Source organism: Vanacampus margaritifer, chromosome 7 (genome assembly GCF_051991255.1).
Source record: "Vanacampus margaritifer isolate UIUO_Vmar chromosome 7, RoL_Vmar_1.0, whole genome shotgun sequence".
NCBI lineage: Eukaryota > Metazoa > Chordata > Actinopteri > Syngnathiformes > Syngnathidae > Vanacampus > Vanacampus margaritifer.
Window position 1 is genome coordinate 9408982 of NC_135438.1, and position 24204 is coordinate 9433185.

Consider the following 24204-nt stretch of genomic DNA (forward strand, 5'->3'; position numbering starts at 1 on the left):
GTGAGCAGGTGGGTTATGGGAGTAGCTGTGATGGAAAAACAGAAGAGGAGGTGGTTGCAAATGCAAGGGAAGAAAAGGAAGGGGGCAGGGGGGGCATGTGTTCACCATCCTGCGGCCTGATTGGCTGCGGGACTGTCAGGCGGGCTGAGCAGAATTTAATCGGAGATGTGCGTCAGCGACTGCAGTTCCAGGCCAACAGCCAGCCAGATACTGCTGGAGGCAGCTCACTTTCTCTGCATGTGTGTTTGAAATCACAGAGTGGGAGAGGGGGTGCAAAACGTGTGCCCATTGAATATTTATGTTTGCTACAAAGATATAAAGGCTTTTGAAGGAAAACAGGAGAGGGGATAAATGCCACGTCTCTCCTCTCAATGCATGACATACTGTATATCTTCATTAGATGTTCTTGTTTCCTCATCATTGCTTCTCTTCATTCTCCATCTTGCCTACTACTGTATTGTGTTTGCAGAGTGGGCCTCTGCTTTTTTTTTTTTTTTTTTTTTTACAAGGTCACACCAGACACAGTGAATACCTCTGCGCTCTCCGCTTACTTGAACCTCTAGTGTGGCTACCTCTCTCAGATGACGTCAAACTCTTGAACTTGACTGGTGCTTTAAGTAATGTATACTTTCCACTCTTCTGGTTTTCAAATTTGTCCTTCTTTCATAGAAGCACATGCATGTTCTCTTTCCTCCCTTGAGTGAAAGCAGTCTCAGCTGTCTGGTGGAATGGTCTTTTCTGTCTGGGGACTACACAAAACATGATCAACTATTCATCGAGTGTTTACCCTCAGATCAACAAACTGTTCTTTGCAGCTGCTTGTAGGTCACGAGTAAGCTCGAGCACACTGCTGGTATACAGATTTTGCTGTTCTACCTACATATCAAGTGGAAAACATCATCCTCTTCAACTTCCTCAGTTTTTGCACCTCAGAGAGGACATTTTCTCTTGCATGTTTTTGTCAGCAGCTGCGGTGGCAAGGTGTTAAACAGCAATGTCAGATTTCACATTAATGCTCCATTAGGTGACTGATTAGGGCGGTGATGACACAATCAACGAGGAAGCTGCAAGAGACACTTGACTTAAAGGGCCGGTCTACACAAGCAGATAGTACTGCTACAAACGGGCTCAGCCTAATCTTCCTTTGGTGGCTGCACATAAAGCTAAATTAGCATGGATGCACATAAACATTCAATTAGCTCTTCAGAAAAGGCCCATCCCAAAAAGTATGCAGTTTTTAGCCTTTCTATTGTTGAACAACGTTGTAAAGATTAGTGGAATAAGTCATTTGTATTGTACGATTTTGGTACCATGTGGTTGGGGGTTCTTACCACGATGGTGCGATATCCACTAGTTAGTTAGTTGTAGGCTTTCCAAGCCTTGTTTAGCGTGCAATGTTGGAATAGTTTTAATAGTATTGTCAAATAAAGGAATTACTCAAACTATTTATTCATATAGACCATTGAGCCAACGTTTAATTGAGGCATAGTGTATTAGAGCGAAGGGTAGTATTTGAGCAAATATAGTATTATAGCAATTATAGTGCAACACTGTGCTCTGTCACGTTCCTCTTCTTTGTTAAATTCACTGCCGGGTTATACTGTGGCATTGCTTATATCATTCTGGTCATGCAGCATCCTTGGAAAGACGGTTCTGTAACTCTTCCGTGGCAGACCACACTAATTTCTACCACTCGGTTGAAACTTTGCACACTATGGTTCTGGCATTGACCAGGATATTACAGTATCTGCTGTGTATTACCTGATCCTTCAATTAATACCTTGTCCCTCTCTGTGTTTGTGTGGGTGTATATTGTATCTATCCAGTGCCAGAGCCTGCTCCCATTAAGCCCAGTCCCTCCACACCCTACCACCTCCACCCTGCCAGCCCTACGCTGCCACTCTCCTCATTTTCTTGTGGAAATGACAAGCGCGCCTCCTGCAGTAGCCAGCTCCAGAGTCCGCTTGCTCCTCAGCCACAGTGCCCATCGTCCTCTGCCGGCACTCGCTACCCACCCAGAGAGGTGCCCCCGCGCTTCCGGCAGCAGGAGCACAAGCAGCTACTGAAGAGAGGCCAGCCGCTGCCTGCAGGAGCCTTCAGTGCTCTCACGCCCTCCTCATCACCTTCATTACCTTACTCTTCATCTTCTACAAGTACCAGCAGCACTACCCCAAACTCTGAAGAGTTCACTGCAGACAAACTACACTCAGGTTTGTGCACTTTTTTAAATTTCAATGTAGTAGTTGTTGTTGTTGTTGTGGCAGTAAGACAATGATTTGTTTAGTTTTTGTGCAACTTTGCTATGTTTTGTCAGGGTTTTTTTTTAAACATTGGGGAATGTGTCTTTAAATCTACTCAACAGAGGAATCATTAAGCTATTTAAAGCTGGCCCCAAATTAGAGGTTTTTGTAAAACAGCATTACAGTTTTCAGTAGTTTTACATTTTTTCTGTGGTATCTATTGTGCATGGCTATGATTTTATTTTTGTATTTTTTTATAAATGTAATCATCATACACATTGGATACTTTCAGCCTATGACATCACAAAATGTTGACAAATTAGGTGAATTTGTTGGCATTTGAAGTCACCACCACATTTTCTTCTCTTTCTTGTTTTTCATCACTGTGTTTCTGGGATCGGTTACTGCTCATTACTTCCCTTACAACAAAAACACCTGCGCAGTGATAAAATTTTAAGTGCTTGTTCTTTATAGCTAGCTAGTCAACAAGCTGCAGTCAGCTCTTCAGTATCTGATAAACGTCGTCCCGTCTCTGCTGATTTTTTTTATTTTTTATAACTATCAAGACCAAACACATTCTTGCATATTTCCTGTCTGAGTTCAGCTTCATGTAAAAGGCTTCCCTCACCTAAATTTGGATACAGGCATTGTTGACATAAGAGGAGCAATCCCAACCGTTGACTCAATTTTAAAACATGTTGTTCTTAAGCAGTTAAAGCTCATGTGGTTGAAGGCATTAACCTCTGTGTTTCTGCAGCATGTCAGGACTGTGTTGTTGGGACACCACTTTTACTGACCTTTTTGGTTGAAGTTATGGTTTATTAGAAGGCAGCAGCTTTACTCAAGTCATCAGACACCAAACGGGCGCATTGATGTGGGTGTGCAGCTGTAGGAAAACTAGCCTGACCTAGTTGTGTCGCCTCAGATCTGTGTCTGCCTTGCAGGCCAGCTGACACACACACGTACACACACGAACACACAGCTCAATTTATTTAAAGCTATCGTGTAGATTTCCTATTTTCCAGATACACAATGAAAAAGGCCAACATGGAGTATGTGTGGATATTCCAACAGTCTATCCAAACACAACACAGAAGCTTCAAATGTTGTAAGGGAAGCCCCTTATAGATTCAAGGGAATTCCTACCCCCGAACAACCCTTGTACCAAAGACTCAGCGCCCCCACACTTTGGCCACTCCTATATGCTAGTCCATCCAGCTGACTGGGGATCATTAAGTAGTCCAGGCCAGACTGGCTTTCCCAGTAGCAGGTGCTGAAGTGGGGGTCTTTTAAGACTTGTGGGAACTTCAGCCCAACAGCTGTTTTGTGGTCGCCCAGACAGTGCGTGTAGCCATAAGGCGCTTTAAGGACCCTTGGCTCTATTGTTTAGGCAGCTTATGTTAGAGTAAGGATATATCTGGTTAAAATAAGCCTTTTTGTAATGTGGAAATTCCAGACAATTTTAATGTAAATGTAAATAAACTGTTCAGCCAGTCTACGCATCCATCCATCCACCCATCTACTGTAGATATTCTTTATCGCTTGTGTTCATTAGGGCCGCGGACGTGTGAGCCTATTCCACCTTACTTCAGACACGGGGTGAGGTTATACCCTGGACTGGGAAGAAGCAGGAGAAAATCTACACAAGCATGGAGAGAACATGCAAAGTTAACACAGGAAGGGCAGAGCCTAGATTCAAAACCCCAAATCTCAGAACTGATAGGCGGATATGCTAACCACTAGTTTGCACATCCTTTTTCCAAAAATGCCTACTTAATCCTTAAATCTGTTATTCGAACGTCTTAAAAAAGACACAAGTAAACATTGTTGCCATACATTATAAAGAATTTGACAAATTAAAATTATTAAATAGTATCCTTTTTTGCTTTTTTTAAAAAAAATTATGTACACATCACAACAACACAAATAACCGCAAAAGTACTTGGTCCCAAAGAAGCCCTGGTGGTGTTTATTGCCTCTCTCGCACTCAGAGGCACATAAGTGAAGCCCTTGGTGGCTTCATTAATCCAGCCGCCATCAGTGAAACCAGAGAAGTCACCCCTGCTCTGGGCTTTTTTTCCCCTTCCTTGCCCAGCAGAGGTAAACAGACAGGAATGATGGGTTTTATATCATCGTATGACTCTTTCCCCCACCACTGCTTCAGAAAAAAAACAAGCGTATGCCTCTTTTGGTCCAAGTGGGCTCTAAGCGCCCCTCAAAGACTAATGGATCAGACCTATTAGATTACAAAAGACAACTAAATGTCCACTCTACTCCTACACACCACACTTACTGATGTAACCTATGTTTTCCTCTATACATGCTTACAATGACTAGAGAAGAGTTGTGCCGCCTTTGTTTTTCCTTTATGCTGTTATGCTACCAACCCTCCCCCTCCCCCTCTGGACGTTCTTGCCGCACCACCCAACTCTCCTCATCACTGTCACCCCTCTTTCCATTTCATTTGAGAGACATTTAATTCTTGGCTACCTGCCCATTTCTATGCCGACAGCTTGTCTTACCAGAATTAATCTCTTGCTTAGTTCTTAGTCTCTTGATGGTGGCTGCCATTCTGATTACAGCGTTGGCATTTATCGTCATTGCGTGTTACTGTTGTAATGCGCCAACAATCCTCTCCTTATTTGAGCACTTTTAGTGATCACTAACTAAGCTTTGGTGCAGATTGTTAGTAGAGAACAGGCACGGAGGTGCATGCACAGACTTGCACATTCATGCATGCAAACAGGCAGCTTTGTTTCCAGTTGGGAGCATGAACAGAAATAAAATGGGCACCATTGTTTAGATTTTTTTCTACCTTTTTTTTTTATCATAATCAGTGAATGGCCTTTTAGCTGGATTGAGAATGAAACAACACTGCATTTCTGCCACATTACTTACATATTATGGATGGAAATAATTTAACACTCTGCAAGACTTTTTGATTGAAATATCCTAAGAGGGAGTTGCAGGAAATTAATTTGGTGACTTGAGGTGAAATAAAAAGGGGCTGCTATATATATTATCCTACATAGCCTTATAACCCCATTTATTTAAATTTATATTGTTTGGCACAATAGAGGAAAATGTAATATTATGCTAACAAATATAATCATCTAGACATCAGTAACATTATTTGGCGCTATGAGTGTTCCATCACAGTCCCATCACTGTGTTGTACCTGTCCTCGGGTACTTTGCAGTGGGAAAACTTTGTTCTTTGCATTATAGTGTATGTGATAGGAGTAATAAAAATGCCATCCTTTACGCATTATGATCACTTTGTGTAACACATTTTAAAAGCCTTCAAGAAAGAAAATATGTAAACGAGATTACAAAATACACAGAGAATGTTTAGGAGTGAACCTAACCAACAATCTCCTGAGGCAGGATCGTTAGTGTATCGGCTGTGTTTCAGACTAATGAAATATGCTGCTCTAAAGATAGTGTTGACAGATCAAAGACAGTAGGAAGTAGTAACGTCAGTAGCTATTAATGATGCTGTCTTTTTATGTAAGACTTATAAGCCTTTTGGTTGGTAATTGAAAAGACCATCTGTGTGGTTATGTCTGATTGCTTTCTGTCCTGTCTGATTGAGAAGCAGCCTGCTAAGCATATACTCAGTAATTGACGTTGTTTTGGACATGTTGGTTACTTTTGTGGTCTGTTTCCTTAAACGCTTATGCTTTTCTATCTATGGTGTTTTTAGGGAGAGAAACCCCTTTGGCTCACAAAGTCATATGTTTACCAATGTAATGACGGATTGCATTTGCTGTAATGTCAGGATTTCTTTTTTCCTTTGTGCAACTGATTGCGTGCTAACATTAGGGAATATACATGCACCATCAGCCTGATGACCTTGTGCGATAAAGCTGCCTGAGAAATAAAGATAGATGTTTGCAGGCAAAAAATGCATTCCCAGCCGCTCTGTTGTGTGTTGTACTGTAGTTTAAAGGCACACAAGCAAATAAAATAAAAGTTGATATCTTTGGTTTGGCATTAGATTGGTTTAACAGTTTGATATAGCATTTTTAAACGGTCATAATTAGGCACTGTTTATTTAATAATGCATATACCTTTTTCTCTCTTCATGGTGGAATTCCCTCTTCATATGCTTGGTTGGCCTGTGTGTTGGTTAGATTAATGATAGGAATTTGTATTGCTTGAAGATCCCATGAGCCATCGGCTCTGGCTGGCTAGTGGCTTAGGTGAATGCATGCTGGATCAATAGCTTTTCTTTCTCTCTACCTCTTGAATTAACAAGATCATTGATTACCTGTCTCTGATTGATTAATTTCCCTCTTATAGCACTGATTCGATCAATTAGTAGTCCCCTCAGTTGATAGCGTGCCATTGGGGCAAATGGCATTTCTTGTATGCAGCAGAATATAAGTAATGATAAATTAAATAAATGTGTGTTTAGTTTTTGTTAGTTTTTAACACATAGACTGTGTGTATATAGACTGTAGCTAGTGGATACACACCTATACTTGCTGTTGTATGCTGAGGGTGAGATATACATTTGCAGACACTCGGGAAAAGTGTTTCCTTTTAGTGTGTTGGTGGTGGAGTAGGTGTGTTGAGTGTGATGGATGAGAAGCCAGCTTGGTTTCATTCCGATAAATGAGCACCGTTCCACTTGGGCTTTCCTTTAGTGCCCCAGCTAACAAAACCACGATGGAGACAGATGCACCTCTACTGTGCTGGGTGTTAGAGGAGGGAGAAAAATTAACGGGTTAAGAAAAGTGGTAGGGGACACAAAGTAAGATAAAAGGCATAGACAGAGAGAGATGGCCACAATATAACAAAAGATTAGGGCAGCTCAAGAGTTAGTAAAGAATGTGTTTTAAAAAGTGGAATAGGAGGCGAGAGGGGGAAAAGTAGGAAAAGGAAATATGTTTTGGTGAACTGACTGTGTTAGGGCAACAATGTATGCATGACCGGTGAAGTGACACAAAATATATCTTGACTACATCTACATTGTGCTCAACATAATGGTAATCATTTTATCACCCCAAATCTTTAAAGCGAGCATTACTATAAATTGCTTTAAACTCAGAATATTAATGGGGCTTTCCCTGCTTCTTTCACTTTTTGTGTTGTTCCATTCTCTTACTTTATCATTTTATTCACTCAACCCCACTTTTAAAGTATTTCCACGTTTGTTTCCTTTCTCCTTAGACATATCCCCCAAGAGTGGCTCTGCTGCCCATATTTGCCAGTGGGGCTCATCCTTGCATGCAGACAGCAGTTCTGGTGCCAACAGCTGGAACAAAGAAAATATTTACAGAGGTGACACTGAAGCTTGGCCCTCCATTAGCCGCAGCAGGGACCCCGGTCAACCTGCAAAACCAGAATGCCCCTTGGGCTCAGCTAACTTCAGCACAGACGTCAGCACTGTCACTACCGTCAGTAGTACTTTTCTGAGTATGGCCACAGGTGCCACAGGCCAGCCGGCCCACTACACACCTCTCAAATCTAACAATAACATGATGACAGGACCTGGGTCAGCCAACACAATGTCCAGTAATAGAGGTTGGGGCTCAGATGCCAAACAAGATGGAATGAATGGTGGGCGAATAGGAACGCCCAATCACTGGGGCTCACCCGGTTTTAACTTGAATCTCAATCCCAGTGCCAACCCCTCTGCGTGGCCTGTTCTCGGCCATGAGAGTGGCGGCATTATTGGCCCGAATGGGGTCTCCGCCTCATCTCACCCACCAGGGAGTGGAAATGGAAACGTAGGAAATGGTACTCTTGGAGGTGGAAGCACAAGCACTTGTGGCGGAGGTTGGGTTAGCATGGTTGGTGCTAATGAAAATGAACAGCAGCGCCCTTCGACTAACACGAGCTTGTCCTTCGATATGGAAACTAACCTTAACACTGATGGACCAAACCACACCAAGCAACAAGCTCAGGAGCCCATGAGCCCTATACATGGGTTAACCGGCTGGGGAGGTCAGTCGCCTACTGAATCATCCCAGCTCAATGGAGACACAACAGGCAGCTCTGTATGGGGTAGTGGTGAAACCAAGGCAGCTGACTCACCCAAGGACTCTGGCTGGGACGCAGCTCCCCCCGCAGGCCTCTCTGCTTGGGGTCGCCAAGGTAGTAGTGGTGGTGGGAGTAATGGAAGTGGTGGCTGGGTCGACTGGGGGAAATCCTCAGGAGGTGGAGATGCAACGAAAGGCTGGGACTCTGTTGATTCTGTCATTTCAGGTTCAGGTCAAGAGCAACAACTTGGCTCATGGGGTAAGCAGCCTGGAACTGCCCCAGCAAGTGAGGGTAGTGGGGACAGCAGAGATGGCCATTCTCACCACAGAGATAGGTCCTCAAGCATGGATTATACCCCTGTGTTACCCCGACAGGACTTGGACCCTCGGGTGCTGAGTAACACGGGTTGGGGACAGACTCCCATCCGACAGCACACAGTGTGGGAGATGGAAGAAGCAAACTCTGATGATGGGAAAAGTAACAGCAGCTCCGACACATTTGAAAGTTCTAGTTCCAATGGTGGATCTGCGTGCACCAACGGAGGCACCATCAACCCCAACATTGGTACCAATCTGAGGCCTGGATCTGATGGAAAACATGAAAGCGAAGGATCATCAGGCTGGCGAGGCCCTCCACCTCCGCCAGTTGAAACTGTATCTAGATGGGGTGATCCCCCACATTCACAGAAAGAAGCCTCTAATGGAACCACCAGTGGCTGGGGAGACCCCTTGCCTACCAACGGACCTAAAAATGTAGGCATGACATCTTGGGGGTCTGAGGACAAGTCACCTAGCTGGGACAGTGACATGACAAAAAGACAGTCCACTAATTGGGGGGAAGCCCCACTTAACTCCCGTGGTTGGGGAAGTAGTAATGGGGGTGCCAACAGTTCTAGCACGAGGGACTGGGGAGAACCAGAGCGCAAGAACAATGGTTCCCCCAGCAGCATGTGGGAAGGAGAAGGAGGAAATGGAGGTAATGGGGGATGGAAGGAAAATCCTAGAGGAGGAATTAGAGGAAGTGGTAAGCTTACTTCTTCTTCTGTAAATAGCGGCACTTGGGGAGAAAACTCCCGTGCCAGTGGCCCAGTGCAGGGCACCTGGGGCTCCTCCAAGCCCACTGACAGCAGTGGCAGCAGCACTGGTAGTGGAGGAGGGGGTAGCATTGGTTCTTGGGGAGGTCCTGGTTCTGTCAAACAGAACACCTCCGGCTGGAGCAATGTCAGCAAACAGGACCAAGGCTTGGAATCGACAGGTTGGGAGGAGCCCTCCCCTCCATCTATCCGCAGGAAGATGGAGATTGATGATGGAACATCCACCTGGGGTGATCCTGGCACATTCAGCAAGACTGGCAATATGTGGGATCGCAATAATCCTAATAATAATCCAGGCAACGGTGGCCCTCCCCCCATTAAGAATGGCGGCATGATCACACACAACAATAACAATCACTCTGTTGGCCCTGGCAACAACAACAACAATCACCACCACGGCCATCCAGTGCACCACCATCCTCACCATGGCAACGCACCGAGCCATCTCCAACATCAACATCATGGAAGCAACTATGGGCCACCCAACAGTTGTGTCCCACACCCAGGTGCAGGCCCCCAGAGTCGACCTCCTCTTGCTAACCCAGGTAAAAGAATTGGACTGCATTGTTTGACTTCATAACATGGTCTTTTATGTATGGGCTCAATATTTTTAGACTAGTTAAAAGATGGTTTAATTAATAAATCAGATGAAGTCCAACATCTATTTCAGTCATTATCAGATGGTGTGACTAAATTACTATTAAAACCACTATCGACAAGGATAGTTAGGTATTCCAAGCATTATTTCTTCAAATAATTCTTTTGTGGTGATTAAGTGGTTAGTCTTCTGGGTATCGAGGCATCTTAATGACCATACATGCATAATTACACAGTTCAAATGTGTCTTATTGAGGACAAAGACCACATATATACGCATAAAAGACATGTCAATGCTTTTACTACAGAACTGTAACCCGTCTTTTTGATTGAGTGACACCATTGCCGCCCACTGTTAATCAGTTAGACTGCATTTATAAATGTTAAAGTACAAGTATAAAATTAGTATTCCTTCGACAAGGTGACATCGGAAATAGTAACTTTAATTGCAGGGACAATAAAACTGTTCTCAGTTAGCAATTAGCATTATTGATTGTAATGGCATTTGAGGCCACTGTGCAATATGAATTACCCTCTTACCTCCTATGAATTACCGACCTATACTCTTGTTTTCCAGGCTGGGGAGAGCTTCCCAGTGTTCAGCCGAAATCAGAGCCTGCTTGGGGAGAGCCTGCAGCTCCAACATCAGCTGTGGACAACGGCACCTCTGCTTGGGGCAAACCGTCAGGGGGTGTCGGCGGGTGGGGAGATGGTGTCCATGAGCCCTCCGGACCTTATGGGAGGGCCAACGGACCCTCCTGTGCTGCACCTTGCAAGCCTGGTAAATGGCAGCTTTTGTCTACGTTGGTGGTCACTATAAGGTTTTAGGGGTCTGCTCCTTAGGAGGCTCTAGTGCGGTTTAAAAATCTGAAGCAATCAAATGCAATTTCACACCTTGGAAGGTTTTTGAGAACAAGTGCAAAGTGCTGTATGGTGTGAACTCAAAAGCAAGTTGTAGAAATGAAAACAGTGCCATCAAGTGTCCAAATTCAAAACTACATGTGGTGCTGATTTGACTTCAATTACATTTACATTAGATTATTTTGTATAGAATTCTGACTTTTTCCATCTTAGATATGAACCCACCCTTGTTTGTTTCAGCAGGTCCCAAACCTATGCAAGACAGCTGGGGGAGTGCAGGAGAGGAAATGGGTATGTCTACAGGTCAGTGGGACACTGAGGACGGGGACATGTGGAGCAGCCCCACCTCACAGGAGAACAGCTCCTCCTGCAATTCTTGGGGCAATGGATCCAAGAAGGGCCCGAGCAAGGTAACATTTCGAAACATTTTATATACATGTCTGCATGTGTACACACATTGATCATGTAATTATTTTAATATATTTGACTTGTGCGTCCACAGGGGAAGATGATTAACAAACCAGATGAGACCTGGATTATGAACCGTCTCATCAAACAGCTCACAGACATGGGTTTTCCGGTATGAGTCATTTATTCTTCAAATAGACTGACATACATAATATATAAGGCTTCTTTAAGATTTAAAGTTTTTATTTATTATTTAAAGATTTTAAGTTTTTATTTATTATTTGAGGGACTGATGTAATCACTGTGTTGTAGAGAGATCCTGCTGAGGAGGCATTGAAGAGCAACAACATGAATCTTGACCAGGCCATGAGTGAGTTCACTTTTTGTGTGAGTGATGTACCTTTGTACGCATATTCCAAATATTGTTAACATTTTCCCTTCTCAGGCGCTCTGCTGGAGAAGAAGACTGACCTGGACAAGCGTAGTATGGGCATTTCTGATTACAGCAACGGTCTGAACAAGCCACTGGTGTGTCGACCATCCATGCTCTCTAAAGATTCCTCTGATCGCAACGCCTTCCTTGACAAGGTATTAAGTCACCTGGATGGCCTTCATAGCTTTGAAAAAGGTCTCTTACAAATTAGAAGTTTTCTTAATTTGTACGCGTAATTACAAATTCCTTATATTCAGTCTTTGCTTACTCTCATCACCGCTTTATCTCTCTGCTCCAGGATAGCGTTCTTTCCGACGATGCCCCCCCATCACCATTTATGCCTTCCCCCAGCCTGAAGCTCCCCCTGGCCAACAGTAGCCTTCCTGGGCAGGGTCTGGGACCAGGCAACTCGGGGCTGGCCATGCAAAACTTGAACAACAGACAGGTATTGTTTAAGATATTTAAAAGTCGCTGCATTGTCAAGAGGCAGTATAACCATACGCTCCATTATTTTCATATGCTCCAGTTTATTGTCTGCTTCTGTTTGAATGACCTTGCCTCAAGTGCTTAGCGTCACTGCCAGAAAATGCCCTTGAACACCAAAGAAAAGTGCTATTTGGAATGTGGAAGTACTCGAGCTGCCTTTTCCCAAGCTCAGAATTTCTTTGGCCTTCAAAAAATATATTGTATATAGTTGCTAAAAACAATAATTGGATAGATAGCTGCTTTTCGCTAAATATATGCACTGCGGCACACTAGAACGTTTAAGTGTGCTATGCCAATTGTTCTGTTATTAGCCATCCAGTTCAAGGCTGAGCAATTAGGTATTTTTCTGCATTAGTGACAATCATGGCTTAGGGGTATTGAGTTTCTGGATTTCTGTCTTTTGCCATTGCCTGTCCCGTTCTCATGTGATGTCTATTGAGGATTTCCTTAAATTTTGTCCACTTCAAAGATGACTTTAACAGTTAGTCAAGGTTACAATGAATGTCTATCAATTTAGTGGGCTGATGGATACTCACACAATTGCTAATTTGCTTGGCAATTTGAATAAAAAATGACAAATTTATTTAAGAAAAAAACTTTTTCTTTTTGTTCTAGATACCCAGTGGAATGTTTGGCAGCAGTGGAGCAGCACAAAGCCGGGCCATGCAGCAGCTGCAGCCTCCTCAGCCACCAGTGCCACCTCTGAATTCCTCCATGCCTAGTCTACGTGCTCAAGTGCCTCAGTTTCTCTCCCCTCAGGTACATGAATACTCATGCACCTTAAAGATTCTGCCATTAAGCCATGCATTATTTACCTCCTTGTGTAAGACTTCCTGCTTGTGCATTTCAGTATGTAGTAAATGTCTGTTCTTTGCTGCTTGAAACTGCTTTTGTTTACTCGTGAATCATAACTCACCTGTCATTACTCCACTCTACGTCTCCGCCTCTTGCAGGTCCAAGCACAGCTCTTGCAGTTTGCAGCAAAAAACATTGGTCTGAACCCTGCACTTTTAACCTCACCAATAAACCCTCAACAAATGACCCTGTTGTACCAACTTCAGCAACTGCAAATGGTGAGTCTGACTCTGATTGGTAGATTGACATTTTTGTAATTACATTTCTGAATTGTTCATGTAGAATTAACAATCAACCTAACAAATGTTTGCTTTTATGTCTTTTCTGTGGCTGTACTGTAATGTACTTTTGCTTCCCTTTTTTTTCCCAGGCATACCAGCGTTTACAAATCCAACAGCAGATGATGCAGGCGCAACGTAACGTTTCTGGTCCCATTCGACAACAAGAGCAGCAAGTGAGTCAACAGTCACAATGTTGCACCCACTCACAAAATCCTGTGATGTAACTCATTTCTGGAGCACATGACTGCATGACCTGACTGCAAAATCGATTCAATACTGTAACAACATGAGTGGATAACGTATCATTGTTACGTCAGTAGTTGCTCAATTGTTGATGTTTCTATTTTGTTTTAATACTACAGAAGTATCTTTGTCTCTTCCGTCCCTTTTCACACTGCTCTGTGTCTGCCCACTCCTAGGTCGCACGCACAATCACCAACATGCAGCAGCAGATCCAGCAGCACCAGCGTCAGCTCTACCAGGCGCTGTTGATGAAGCAGCAGCAGCAGCTTCCCTCTCATTCCGCCTCCTCGTCCTCCTCCCAAGCTGGTCTGCATGCCCCCGGTGGCCCCACCGGAGGCCCCGGATCTGCAAAATCAACCCTGGACCCTTTCACAGGCCCACATCATGCTCCTGGCCTGGCCGACGCACTGCACACCAAAGAGCCGCTGTCTTCACCCAACGCCTACAGCACCTACCCTCTTTGTGAGTCTCTAACAGAGAGCAATTAAGATTTATATTACTTCAGTCACTGTCGATGTAGCAACGTCCTTAGTAACCATGGTAACAGCAAGTCGACGTTTGTTACCACAGCTGTGGCAAGTTGTGGCTCTCCCTGCCAATAAAATAGAACATTAAATGGAGATAATTACTGCGGGTGACGGAGTTGTTGCACCTGCAATTGCCTCAGCGGCAGCAGCCAATTCAAAACAATCCACATTTAGCTGGCCTATTTCTGTAAATAGTAGCTAGTGGAGTTTATTGACTTAGCAGGACTTTTTGTAGGGTATTTGTTAGGAGAGTAGGCCAACTTTATGATAAATATACTTTTATTTAATGGGTCAATTTCTCTTAAAACACCATAATAAACGTCAGCCGTATAGATTCTTTGTCTGCTCAGCAAGCAATGAATGTTATTGGTGTCTAGTGTGGCATCAGTAAACGCAATTACAGCCATTCAGTAGTAGCACCACTTTTTTCTGAGGCAAAACAAAATTTAATTGGATGACACACACAATAACGCAATAACTTGAGGCAAGGAGTCACTATTTGTGAAAATACAATATGCTGTATTCATTATTTATATACAGTATAATACGCTACAGTATATATAGAGTGGCTGAATATAGTATCCACCATAATTTGGATATTGCATCAGTGAATGTTTCAGGCTTTCACTGTAACGGTGGCCAGGGGCACCTATGTGACAGTGTTCACTGACGCTTGCCCAAACGGGTCAGTACAAATTGCATAATTAAATGGGATAAAATCAACATGTTTTTGATTTTTATTTATATTTACTATTCAATGTTTTGAGTTTTTGCACAAGTTAAATACTTCAATTAAAAATGTTTTGAACAAGATATAAAGCCCAGAAAATGTTAAATATTGAGTTTGATTTTATACTGCAAAAAAAAAAAAAAAAACTACACAGAAATAATATTTTCTTAGTCTTGGATAATACAGTATTGTTGCAGGGCCACCACAACATGGCCACACAAAAAGGCTTAATGTTTGTAAAAACATGTTTTTCAATTCTTGTATCCTCTGTGCAGCTGGACTGAATCCAAACATGAATGTAAACTGCATCGAGGTTGGGGGTCTGTCCCTGAAGGAGCCCCCTCAGCCCCAGTCCCGCCTGTCCCAGTGGACGCACTCCAACTCCATGGACAGCCTCGGTGGCAACACCTCAAACCTGGAGAACAACCTCAACAAGCACGGTGAGTCAAGCGTTCCCAGCTTAGACCCCCCCCCCCCCCCCAAAAAAAAGGAAGAAGATGGATTTAAGTGATTATGTGTGTTACTCCACATGCTAGGTGCCATATCTGCTGCCTCTAGCTTGGGCCTCCCTGGAAAGCCCTCACAGCTAGAGGATTCCTATAGCCCATACAATCTGATGTCCGGCTCGGACTCCCCCGCCAGCTCCTTGGTACCCCCAGATAGCTGGGGCCAAGGCAAGAACCCCAATGAAAAGATCACCAATGGGAACAACATTAACTGGCCCCCAGGTGAGGACAAAGGCAAATGAATAGCAGCGTGCTTTGTCACAATATTTTTTTGATATGCTTTATTTTGCATCCTCAGAATTCTGCCCAGGTGTGCCATGGAAGGGCCTTCAGAACATTGACCCTGAGAATGACCCCAATATGACCCCTGGTAGCGTCCCCAGCGGTCCCACCATCAACACAAACATCCATGACGTCAACAGATACCTTCTGCGTGACAGGAACGGAGGTACAGACAAACACGGGTCCTGTAGGTTCAACCCTGGTTGTGGCTTTAACAACAAAATTATTCTCACTTCGCCAAACAACCATCTGCACCTCTTTAATGTCAGCCACAAAAGGGAACAGCTCACCTCATATGTTAGTTAGCCGTTTCTGTGTGATTTTTTTTTTTTAGGAATTCACAAATAATTCAAGAGGTGTGCTGCTTAATTCAAGTAATGCTTAAAAACAGCGTAGAAAACACTACTTAAAGGTTATTATCTAACGTGATAACTCATCTTTTTGATTCATGACTCTTTTATTTTGTTAAAGGCAAACTGTCTGATGTGAAGTCTACCTGGTCCACGGGGTCCATAACCCAGAACCAAGCCTCCCTGACCCACGAGCTATGGAAAGTCCCTCAAGGCCCACGCGGCTCCGCAGCCCCATCCCGACCCCCACCAGGCCTCACCAACACCAAACCTTCTTCTACCTGGGGGGGCAACTCACTGGGCCTAGCCCAAGGCTGGAGTGGCTCTTACTCCTCTGGTGAGTAAAAATAGTAATAATAAAAAATATATATATATATATATATATATATATATATATATATATATATATATATATGAGTCAAAACAATCCTACTTGATTTTAAAGAACATTAATGCAACAAAATAGTATAATGAACACAGTAAATAGTATTCCCTTTACAAATCATAATGCCAAACTGTACTACTACTATTACTGCTTGTTTTCCCAACACAATCTCCTGTACATGATCACTTGACTAGAAAGTAGAAACATTTCATGAAATGCTAGGCAGACTTAGTCAAAGAGCAGAGATCACATCTGCTCTCTATCGATGGCTTATCTCGTTGAACACACACCGCTGAACTGACATCCTGAGGTTTACCGGCTCCCAAAGAGGCCTCCTATCAACATTGTTTCTCTAAACTTACTTGTGACCTTTAGAAACAATGTTTGGGTGCGGGTGGGGGTGGTAGGCAACAAATTCATAGGAAATTTGATATTTAAGATTTTTTTTTATCAGGTATTTGCTATTTTTATGAACATTTAAAGCATTCATTTTGTTTCATTTTTATAAAATGTCAGTTGCAAATCTCTTTTCATCGGTATTTTAACAGAGGGAACCACCTGGAGTACAGACAGCTCCAACAGGACCAGCAGCTGGCTGGTGCTGAGAAATCTCACACCTCAAGTAAGTGGGTCGATTGACCTTTTATTTGAACAAGTGTCTTAACTTGAGTTAGTGGCAAGATTAAGTAGTTTAAACTTAACTCAAAATGGATGCCACACTATTAAAACATGTGATTTTGAGTATTTATGTATTTCAGTGCCTCAAAAAGGGGTGGGGGTGGGGGGTATTATGCAGGGGGGTTAATAAGAACGCAGTGTTTAGGCAGTAACATAGGGTTTGTCAAAAAATAATAATAAAATAGAATCACTGATTTATAGCACATTTCCCGCACATTGTAACTCATTGTCTTGTGATTATTGTTGAATTTGTATTCATTAATATTATTCACGCTGATAATAAAGTACATCAGCAAATCGGGGGGCATATTATACTCAAATACAAATGAATACACTTTATCTACTGTATGTAAAGTACAAATGTCTTCTAACTGCCATGCATCTGCATATTCCTCTGGCTCTACAGATTGACGGTTCGACCCTGCGGACCCTGTGCATGCAGCACGGCCCATTGATCACATTCCACCTCAACCTGACCCAAGGGAACGCCCTGGTGCGCTACAGCTCCAAGGATGAGGCCGCCAAGGCCCAGAAGTCTCTGCACATGTGAGTGCCAGAAGCTGTTTGGGGAATTTACAAGTGCGAATGCTTGTTCGTCCCCGTGTCTTTTGACTGACCCGTGTTGTGTTTTATGTCAGGTGTGTGCTCGGCAACACCACCATCCTGGCAGAGTTTGCTGGCGAGGAGGAGGTGAACCGCTTCTTTGCACAAGGCCAGTCGCTGGCCTCAAACAACACCACCAGCTGGCAGGCTAACCCGGGAACCAATCAGAATCGAATGGGCGGGGCAGCCACGTCCCACTCCATGGGCCAGTGGAGCAGCGGCGGCGGTGGAGGCAAGGCCAGCGGAGGCGACCTGCTTTGGGGGGGAGTGCCCCAATACTCCAGCCTGTGGGGACCTCCGAGCGGGGAGGACGCACGCGTGATCGGGAGCCCCACCCCCATTAATACCCTGCTGCCTGGAGACCTGCTGAGTGGGGAGTCCATGTAGAAGGCTGCCACGGTACAATACATGGAGGTTCTGGCAACAGGAGCAAAACCCAAGCAAATCATGTGGCGATAATCAACACCATTTTACAACTTTCTGCAACTGTGAATTGGGAAACCGAAGGCTCACCAAGCCTTCGGTTTCTTTGATGTTACTTTCTATTCCTTTTCTTTTGCAACCTAAAAACTAACTCAAACACAACATAAAGAAATCTTTTTGAGTTTTTTTTTTGTTTTTTTTAGGAGAAGCAATCAAAGCTGCCATCTACCTTTCCCCTCCAAGAAGAATCATCCCAGACAAAAAAAGAATCTCAAACGACCATTCCCAGCATGCCCGTGGCCAAGGATGTGTATGGATGACCTTTACTCGTTACTCTTTGTTTCTCAGCACTAATTAGCCTTAAGTGCTCACCGGGTCCTTTCCAAGCCGCCTTTTTTTTTTGTTGAACTGAAGAAGCAGACGGAACCTTGCACAGTTTTTTGACCTCTTGAGCCAACGCAACCGGTGACCAACTCTTCGGATTCTTCAACGCTGACAGCCGGTTCCATTTTCTGATGTCCGTCCCCGAATATATAAGCTTTGAGCAACTGCGGCGGCGCCCAATCACTGACGAGATCCTGGCGGTCACCTCCAGTTCACTCACTGGTGCTTTGTGGAATCTTCTACAGCGTTTCTGGAAGTGTCATCGCCGGGAAAGGGAAAGAGGGACGCGGCTTTAACCCTTTTGAACGTGACGGTTTACATTGTGCAATATACACCGTAGAACTCTCTGTCCGTCCTGTTGGATGTGGTCAGTTTTTGGAACTTGAAAAACGGTTTTGTTTTTTTAAATTAAGTTTTTTTTTTATTCCCTCCTGAGCGCCATTGGAAAATCTGTGCGAAAAAGAAGCAGGTTGGACTTCAGTGCACACTTCCTGTCTGCGTGCCGCACCCACAGCCAACAAGAGACTGGATCCGATTGGACGCCTCTGTGTGTCTGGCACAATACCAAATATTTGTTTTTTTAAAGGAGGGGGGGATGTATGGGTTCTCCTCAATGCAGTAGACCTACGAGTGTTCCTCGTGAACAAACACGGGAAGGCTTCTTATCATAGCACTTACGAGGAGCTCTCGTGGCTTCGACTTAATAAAGAAAAAAAGAAATCAAAACAAGACAAAAACTCTGACGGCGGGAAAACGCGACTGGCACGAAAACAATTCCAACGTGAATATCACTGTTACTCCAAAACGTCCAAGACCGAGCGTGGATGGTCATCGGGGCGCGGCGGGGAGGGGCGGAGTATCGGGGGAGGTGGTCCGCGTCCACTGAGTGCCTCTCTGCTGTGGTCCGCCGCCCACCGTCCCGCCCGCCCCCTCCCCCCCCCGGGTGTCCGACAGCAGCACTTCCTTCCCGGGCTCTGTCTGGCAATAACCAGACCAACCCTTCGCTCCTTCTCCTTCTCAGTTGTTCAAACGCAAAGATCACTTTAGCTGGAAGATCTCCTAGTCATATTTCTGGATCGCGTCTCGTCGTCGTTTGTGTCCACAAGCGTTCATACGTCGCGGCTGCCCGAAGGAGCCTCTCACTGTTCATATGCAGAAACACTTTTTGCTCAGAGGTGCCTCTGTGTGCTCATCCTGTGTAATGAATGCAAAACAAGGATCAATACTATTGATTGTCTATTGCTTTTTTTTTTTTTTTTTTTGAGCTGATCATGCTTTGTGTTGAACAGTATTCTGTAGTACTTCCAGGTCTGGGGGTGTTTTTCATTCTTTTTGGTCCAAGCTGCTCCGCCTGCCCACAGGTTGCCCATTGCCTAGCTGCTACGCTAACCCCCTGCCCCTCTCGAAAACCAGCCACATCCAGTAGTCCCCCCCCCCAACCCCTCCACGAGGCAACGAAGGGCCCCTTGTATCTGTTTCTATGCAAAAAAAACGAGAAGCCGGGGCCCTTTTCTAAGCATGACCTCACTCCAGCACTGCTCCCGCCCCCTACTGTGAACTTCACTACGGCTGCCATTTTCTCTCGACACTGTCACTAAAGTGGAGTGGGAAGACTTTATCAAAAAGGCTCATGTCCAGACTTGATCTCAGGGTAGGGAGGGGGGGGGACACCGAGTACCACCTTGCAGCTCTCTCTTTCTCTCTCTCTCTCTCTCTCCACGCCTGTCCTTTGTTCCCATGTACACACCTCATGCATTGAAAAGATGCCAATGTACTGTGCCAACTTCAATTTGCTGAACAGAGCACTTGTGTTCCTTCTTGAAAGGAATCTTTTTGGGGGGAGGCAGGTGGGGGGGCAGCAGGGGCAGCAGCATCACACCCTGAATTGACTGATTTTCTTTTGTTTGTTTGTTTGTTTGTTTATGGGACAAACCCGACGCTAACGTAGCGTAGCGGGAGGGTTCCAGTTTGCTACAGTGCACAGTTAATGATGGGTAATCCCGGGTACATATTTTTTTAAAACCAAAAAAAAAAAAAAACTTACAAATCACATTTTAACATCATTTTTATGAAGTTTGACATAAAAATCTTTACAAAAAAAAAAAAGATAAAAAATGTAAATGAAAAAAAAAAAAAGGATCTATGATATGTTAAAGCTCTGCACTTCTATCTGAAACGTCTCCGGTCGTCACGTTCTGCTAACACCACGAACAAGCAGACACACGACTGGGGGTGCCTTTTTTGTTTCATTGGATTTGAGTCGTTTTGTTTGATTGTGGATGCTGTATTTATCTGTTTTGTTTTTTTTTTAATTTTGTGTTGACGTCCTGCTCAAAGCGGGCCCGATGATGAACTTTACATTTCCACTGTATCGGAGTCGGCGAGAGGTACAAAGTCTTAAATCAAGAAGGAGAAAAAAAAGGGGGTGGGGAGGGACAAAGGCTACCTTTTCAGGACAATGTGTCCTGCAGCACACGAGCAAAAATCACTATTGCCTGTTTCTGTAAAACTGCCTTGATCCAAGAAGCTCAGACAGACCCAATAGTCCACCAGTACCACGCCCAGAAAGTCACAAGGGGCTTTCCCATATGCTGCACCAGCATCGAGAGGTTCTCCTCTCCAAAGCTCTCTTCTCCATAGCAGTACATACTCCAGACATATATATATATATCTCTACAGTATGCATAAACAGTGCTTAATATTCATGTATGTATACCTGTACATATATGTGTACATATGCACATCTATTTGTACATGTATATTGACACCTCGGATGGTAGCCTCTCAAATGTTTCATTTGTGTCCGCAAGGTTGAAATGAAGATGAGCAATATGTATTTCCCCCGCACGCGCACGCGCACGCAAATATGCGAAGGAAGCAATTTGGTCGTCAACGGATACTTGATCACGCATTCAGCACATTCTGCTTTTCAGCCACACGATGCAGTATACGTCAGAGCAGGTGTACTGTTGGATGTGCGTACATTCGTTCGTTAGCCCGCACTCCAGTGTCTACACTAGCAATTAGCATTTGCTAATTAAAAAAAATATATATATATTGAACTTGAATACTTGAACTACGGAGGACGAAGGAGTATTTGGGTCATGCCGTAAAAATAAACTTTTTTTTTTTTATGTGAGGAGAAATTTGTTTAAAAATGTGTTTTGTTTTTTTAAAAAGTCACTTTTTGGAGAATCAAGATATAATGTATACAATAAACCAACAATGAGCACTTTTCCCCCCCACAGAATAACCACATTTATCCATGTACTATTATTGTCAGTTCATTTCTTTTTTTTTACTTTGAAACTTTATTTCCAAAGTGTTGTCATTAGAACTTTATCCTTATAAGCCCATGACTTTATTCTCAGATACAATTTAATATTGCAGTGTAAAATTGTGAGTTTATTGTAGGAAAAAAAAATCTAACATTTTTATAAGATTGACAAATGAAATGTTAATTTATATAATTCACAAGATTGCAAGAAAAGACAATATTGGAGAAAATTTTTTTTTTTTTTAAAGTCAACTTGGATGATTTTTTTTCTTTTTTTTTTTTTTTTTTTAGACTGGCCCAAATACTCCTTGGTAATGGAGCGCCAATAGTGTAATGTGAAGTCAGTAAAGGTCTCTCTCTCTCTCTCTCTCTCGTCTGACAGCTAACATGGAGACGATGACAATGAAATGCATTAAGTTACCAATCTTTTGAAGAGAGAAGAAAGAGAAAAAAAAGAACTAAGCGTCATCTACGTTTGTGTGCGACGGATGTTTGAATGTGTGCCAGAAACTGTGTTTTTGTTTTTGTTGTCTGGTTCTCTTCTAATGTTGCACTGAGTGTCTTGTGCCCCTCACTCAGCTAATCGGAGTCAAAAAGTACGGGAGGGGCGACGACGACAATTCACGTGTACATGTTTACTCAAGGAATTCATTTGTTTTCATTCTATCTGTACAAAAAAAAAAAAAAAGTCGATCTACCTTATAGTGGCTTTTATTGTGGAGTAATCCCGATGCGGGGTTATCATTGAGTATTGCACCGTTTTGTTTCAATAAGATAAAATGAAGAAAAAAAAAAGTAAATAAAAAAAAAATATTAAAAAAAGAAAAGACAAAAAACAAGACAAAGAGGCAAGGCCATAGTTAGGTGTAGAAGGACTAGTGTAGCATCAAGGAGAAAAGGGAGGCGGGGTCATTTCAGAGGTGCCTAGCGTTGGTGTTCCTGTCATTCACAAGCATTTCATTTGTGTCACCTTCAAAGAAAATAGGAATGACTACGACAGGAATGTTGTGTTTTCATAAGAAAATCCTCGACACGGAAACCTTGCAAAATGAGGATAATGTAACGTATGCTACTTTCAGAACTCTGGGATCGATCAGTGTTGTCGTCATATTTCAAGTTCGGCCCTCGCTCGTTTTCTTGCACACTTGTTGTCGAAACATTCATGAATTTTGTCTCAGGAAGGCCAGAATTCCAACATCCCAACTCCTGCGTCATTTCTTTTGATGATTTTTTCTTTCCTCTTCTTCTCCCGAGCAAGCACTGACGCTTTTTAGGGGGGACTCTCAACCATGACAACAACTCGTTTGTATTTGTAGCAAGTGACATATTTACCAAATAAGACTGAGAATCAACTTTGAATATTGAGAATTAAAAAAGTGCTTTACATGTGAAATCTTACGTAGAGATTGCTTTACATTTGAAAACAAGGATCAATGGAAAGGCATTTGTTTGTTTTTGTTGGTTTGTGAGTGCAGGATGTTCTCAATCATCTCTCCGTGTTTCCGCGTGACGCTTTTCAAGCAAAAGGATCATGATCTATGCACAAAAGTGGGAGGGTTCAGGGTTTCATGTCGGCTTCTTCTTTGACTAAATGTGCTCATGTTGTCTCGTGTTAGCAGACCTGAATGACGTCACCATGCTGTGGAACCCTTCTTAACCAATGAGCGCTTGTCCTTCTGCTTAAAGCACTGTGGGTGGGCCTGAGAAGAAGCCCATGATTTGATTTTTGTTTGTCATTTGAGGGGGGGGGGGGGGGTCATGTGGGGGACTTTGCCTTTGCCTTTTTTCTTTTTACTTTGACACACAAATAATGGGAAAATGTCTGTAACTGAACTACAAAGTTGTGGCTTTTTAAATGTTGTTCCTTTTTCTCCTCATATAATGTGATTGTTAAGACATGCACCAGGAAAAAAAAAATACATGGATCTTCTTTCGGATGATATTAATAAAAATTACATTTTCTTGGCTGTTATATCGTGTCTGGTCGTCTTTTTTTTTCTTTTTTCTAACCCCTCTACTAGTATCACTAATGATGCAGTTTCCAAGTGGTGAAAGAATGAAAGAATCTCTGCTGCCTATAGTACAGTTCAGTTGTATTTAACTTTAAAATTGGTGTTGCTTTTGGAGAAATGTTTGTGTTTAAACCTCAAGTGCAATTTTTATATAGCTTTAATGTACAATAATATATATTTAACTAACTGCCAATGACGGCTATAGTATTAAGTATAAGTATTTCTATTAGTTTAAAAAAAGTCCCACTTTTGTCAACTAGTGTATGAAAACTAGACCTTTTTATTGTACATTCCAACTATGTGTTGCTAACCAAAAAGGCAGCACCTACAAAAGTAGGCCCTTAAAAACTCCAGTGAATAAGTGTGTTGTAGATGTTCTCCATATTGTGTTATGTGGAGATCTCTTTAATGACAATTAGTCTTCCAGTGGCTGTTCCATATGGTATGCATTTGTGCAAATAAATGCCTCGCCTTTAATAAGCTCTAAAGTGGTACAATAATACTAAGGTGACCAGACGTGACCCCCCCAACACCACCACCACGCACCCAAATTCCACTTG

At 43.2% G+C, this 24204-nt stretch overlaps 1 protein-coding gene across 4 annotated transcripts in view; it reads left to right on the top strand.

The window, feature by feature from the left end:
- tnrc6c2 (trinucleotide repeat containing adaptor 6C2) overlaps positions 1-23604 on the top strand; it is a 42176-nt gene extending 18572 nt beyond the window's left edge. Inside the window, exons 4-23 of one of the 4 annotated variants that reach the window (XM_077570162.1) lie at positions 1827-2210; positions 7418-9868; positions 10498-10701; positions 11022-11191; positions 11284-11361; positions 11502-11559; positions 11635-11777; positions 11921-12067; positions 12724-12867; positions 13062-13181; positions 13334-13417; positions 13664-13949; positions 15020-15184; positions 15281-15472; positions 15549-15698; positions 16004-16219; positions 16816-16889; positions 17352-17491; positions 17584-17947; positions 18175-23604. In XM_077570162.1, coding sequence (XP_077426288.1) covers positions 1827-2210; positions 7418-9868; positions 10498-10701; positions 11022-11191; positions 11284-11361; positions 11502-11559; positions 11635-11777; positions 11921-12067; positions 12724-12867; positions 13062-13181; positions 13334-13417; positions 13664-13949; positions 15020-15184; positions 15281-15472; positions 15549-15698; positions 16004-16219; positions 16816-16889; positions 17352-17491; positions 17584-17935 — 5558 coding nt within the window. In that variant the 3' untranslated portion in view covers positions 17936-17947; positions 18175-23604. Of the gene's footprint in view, positions 1-1826; positions 2211-7417; positions 9869-10497; positions 10702-11021; positions 11192-11283; positions 11362-11501; positions 11560-11634; positions 11778-11920; positions 12068-12723; positions 12868-13061; positions 13182-13333; positions 13418-13663; positions 13950-15019; positions 15185-15280; positions 15473-15548; positions 15699-16003; positions 16220-16815; positions 16890-17351; positions 17492-17583 lie in introns of all 4 variants that reach the window. The other 3 variants (XM_077570161.1, XM_077570163.1, XM_077570164.1) reach the window with 3 other exon arrangements.
- The last annotated feature ends 600 nt before the right edge of the window (positions 23605-24204 follow it).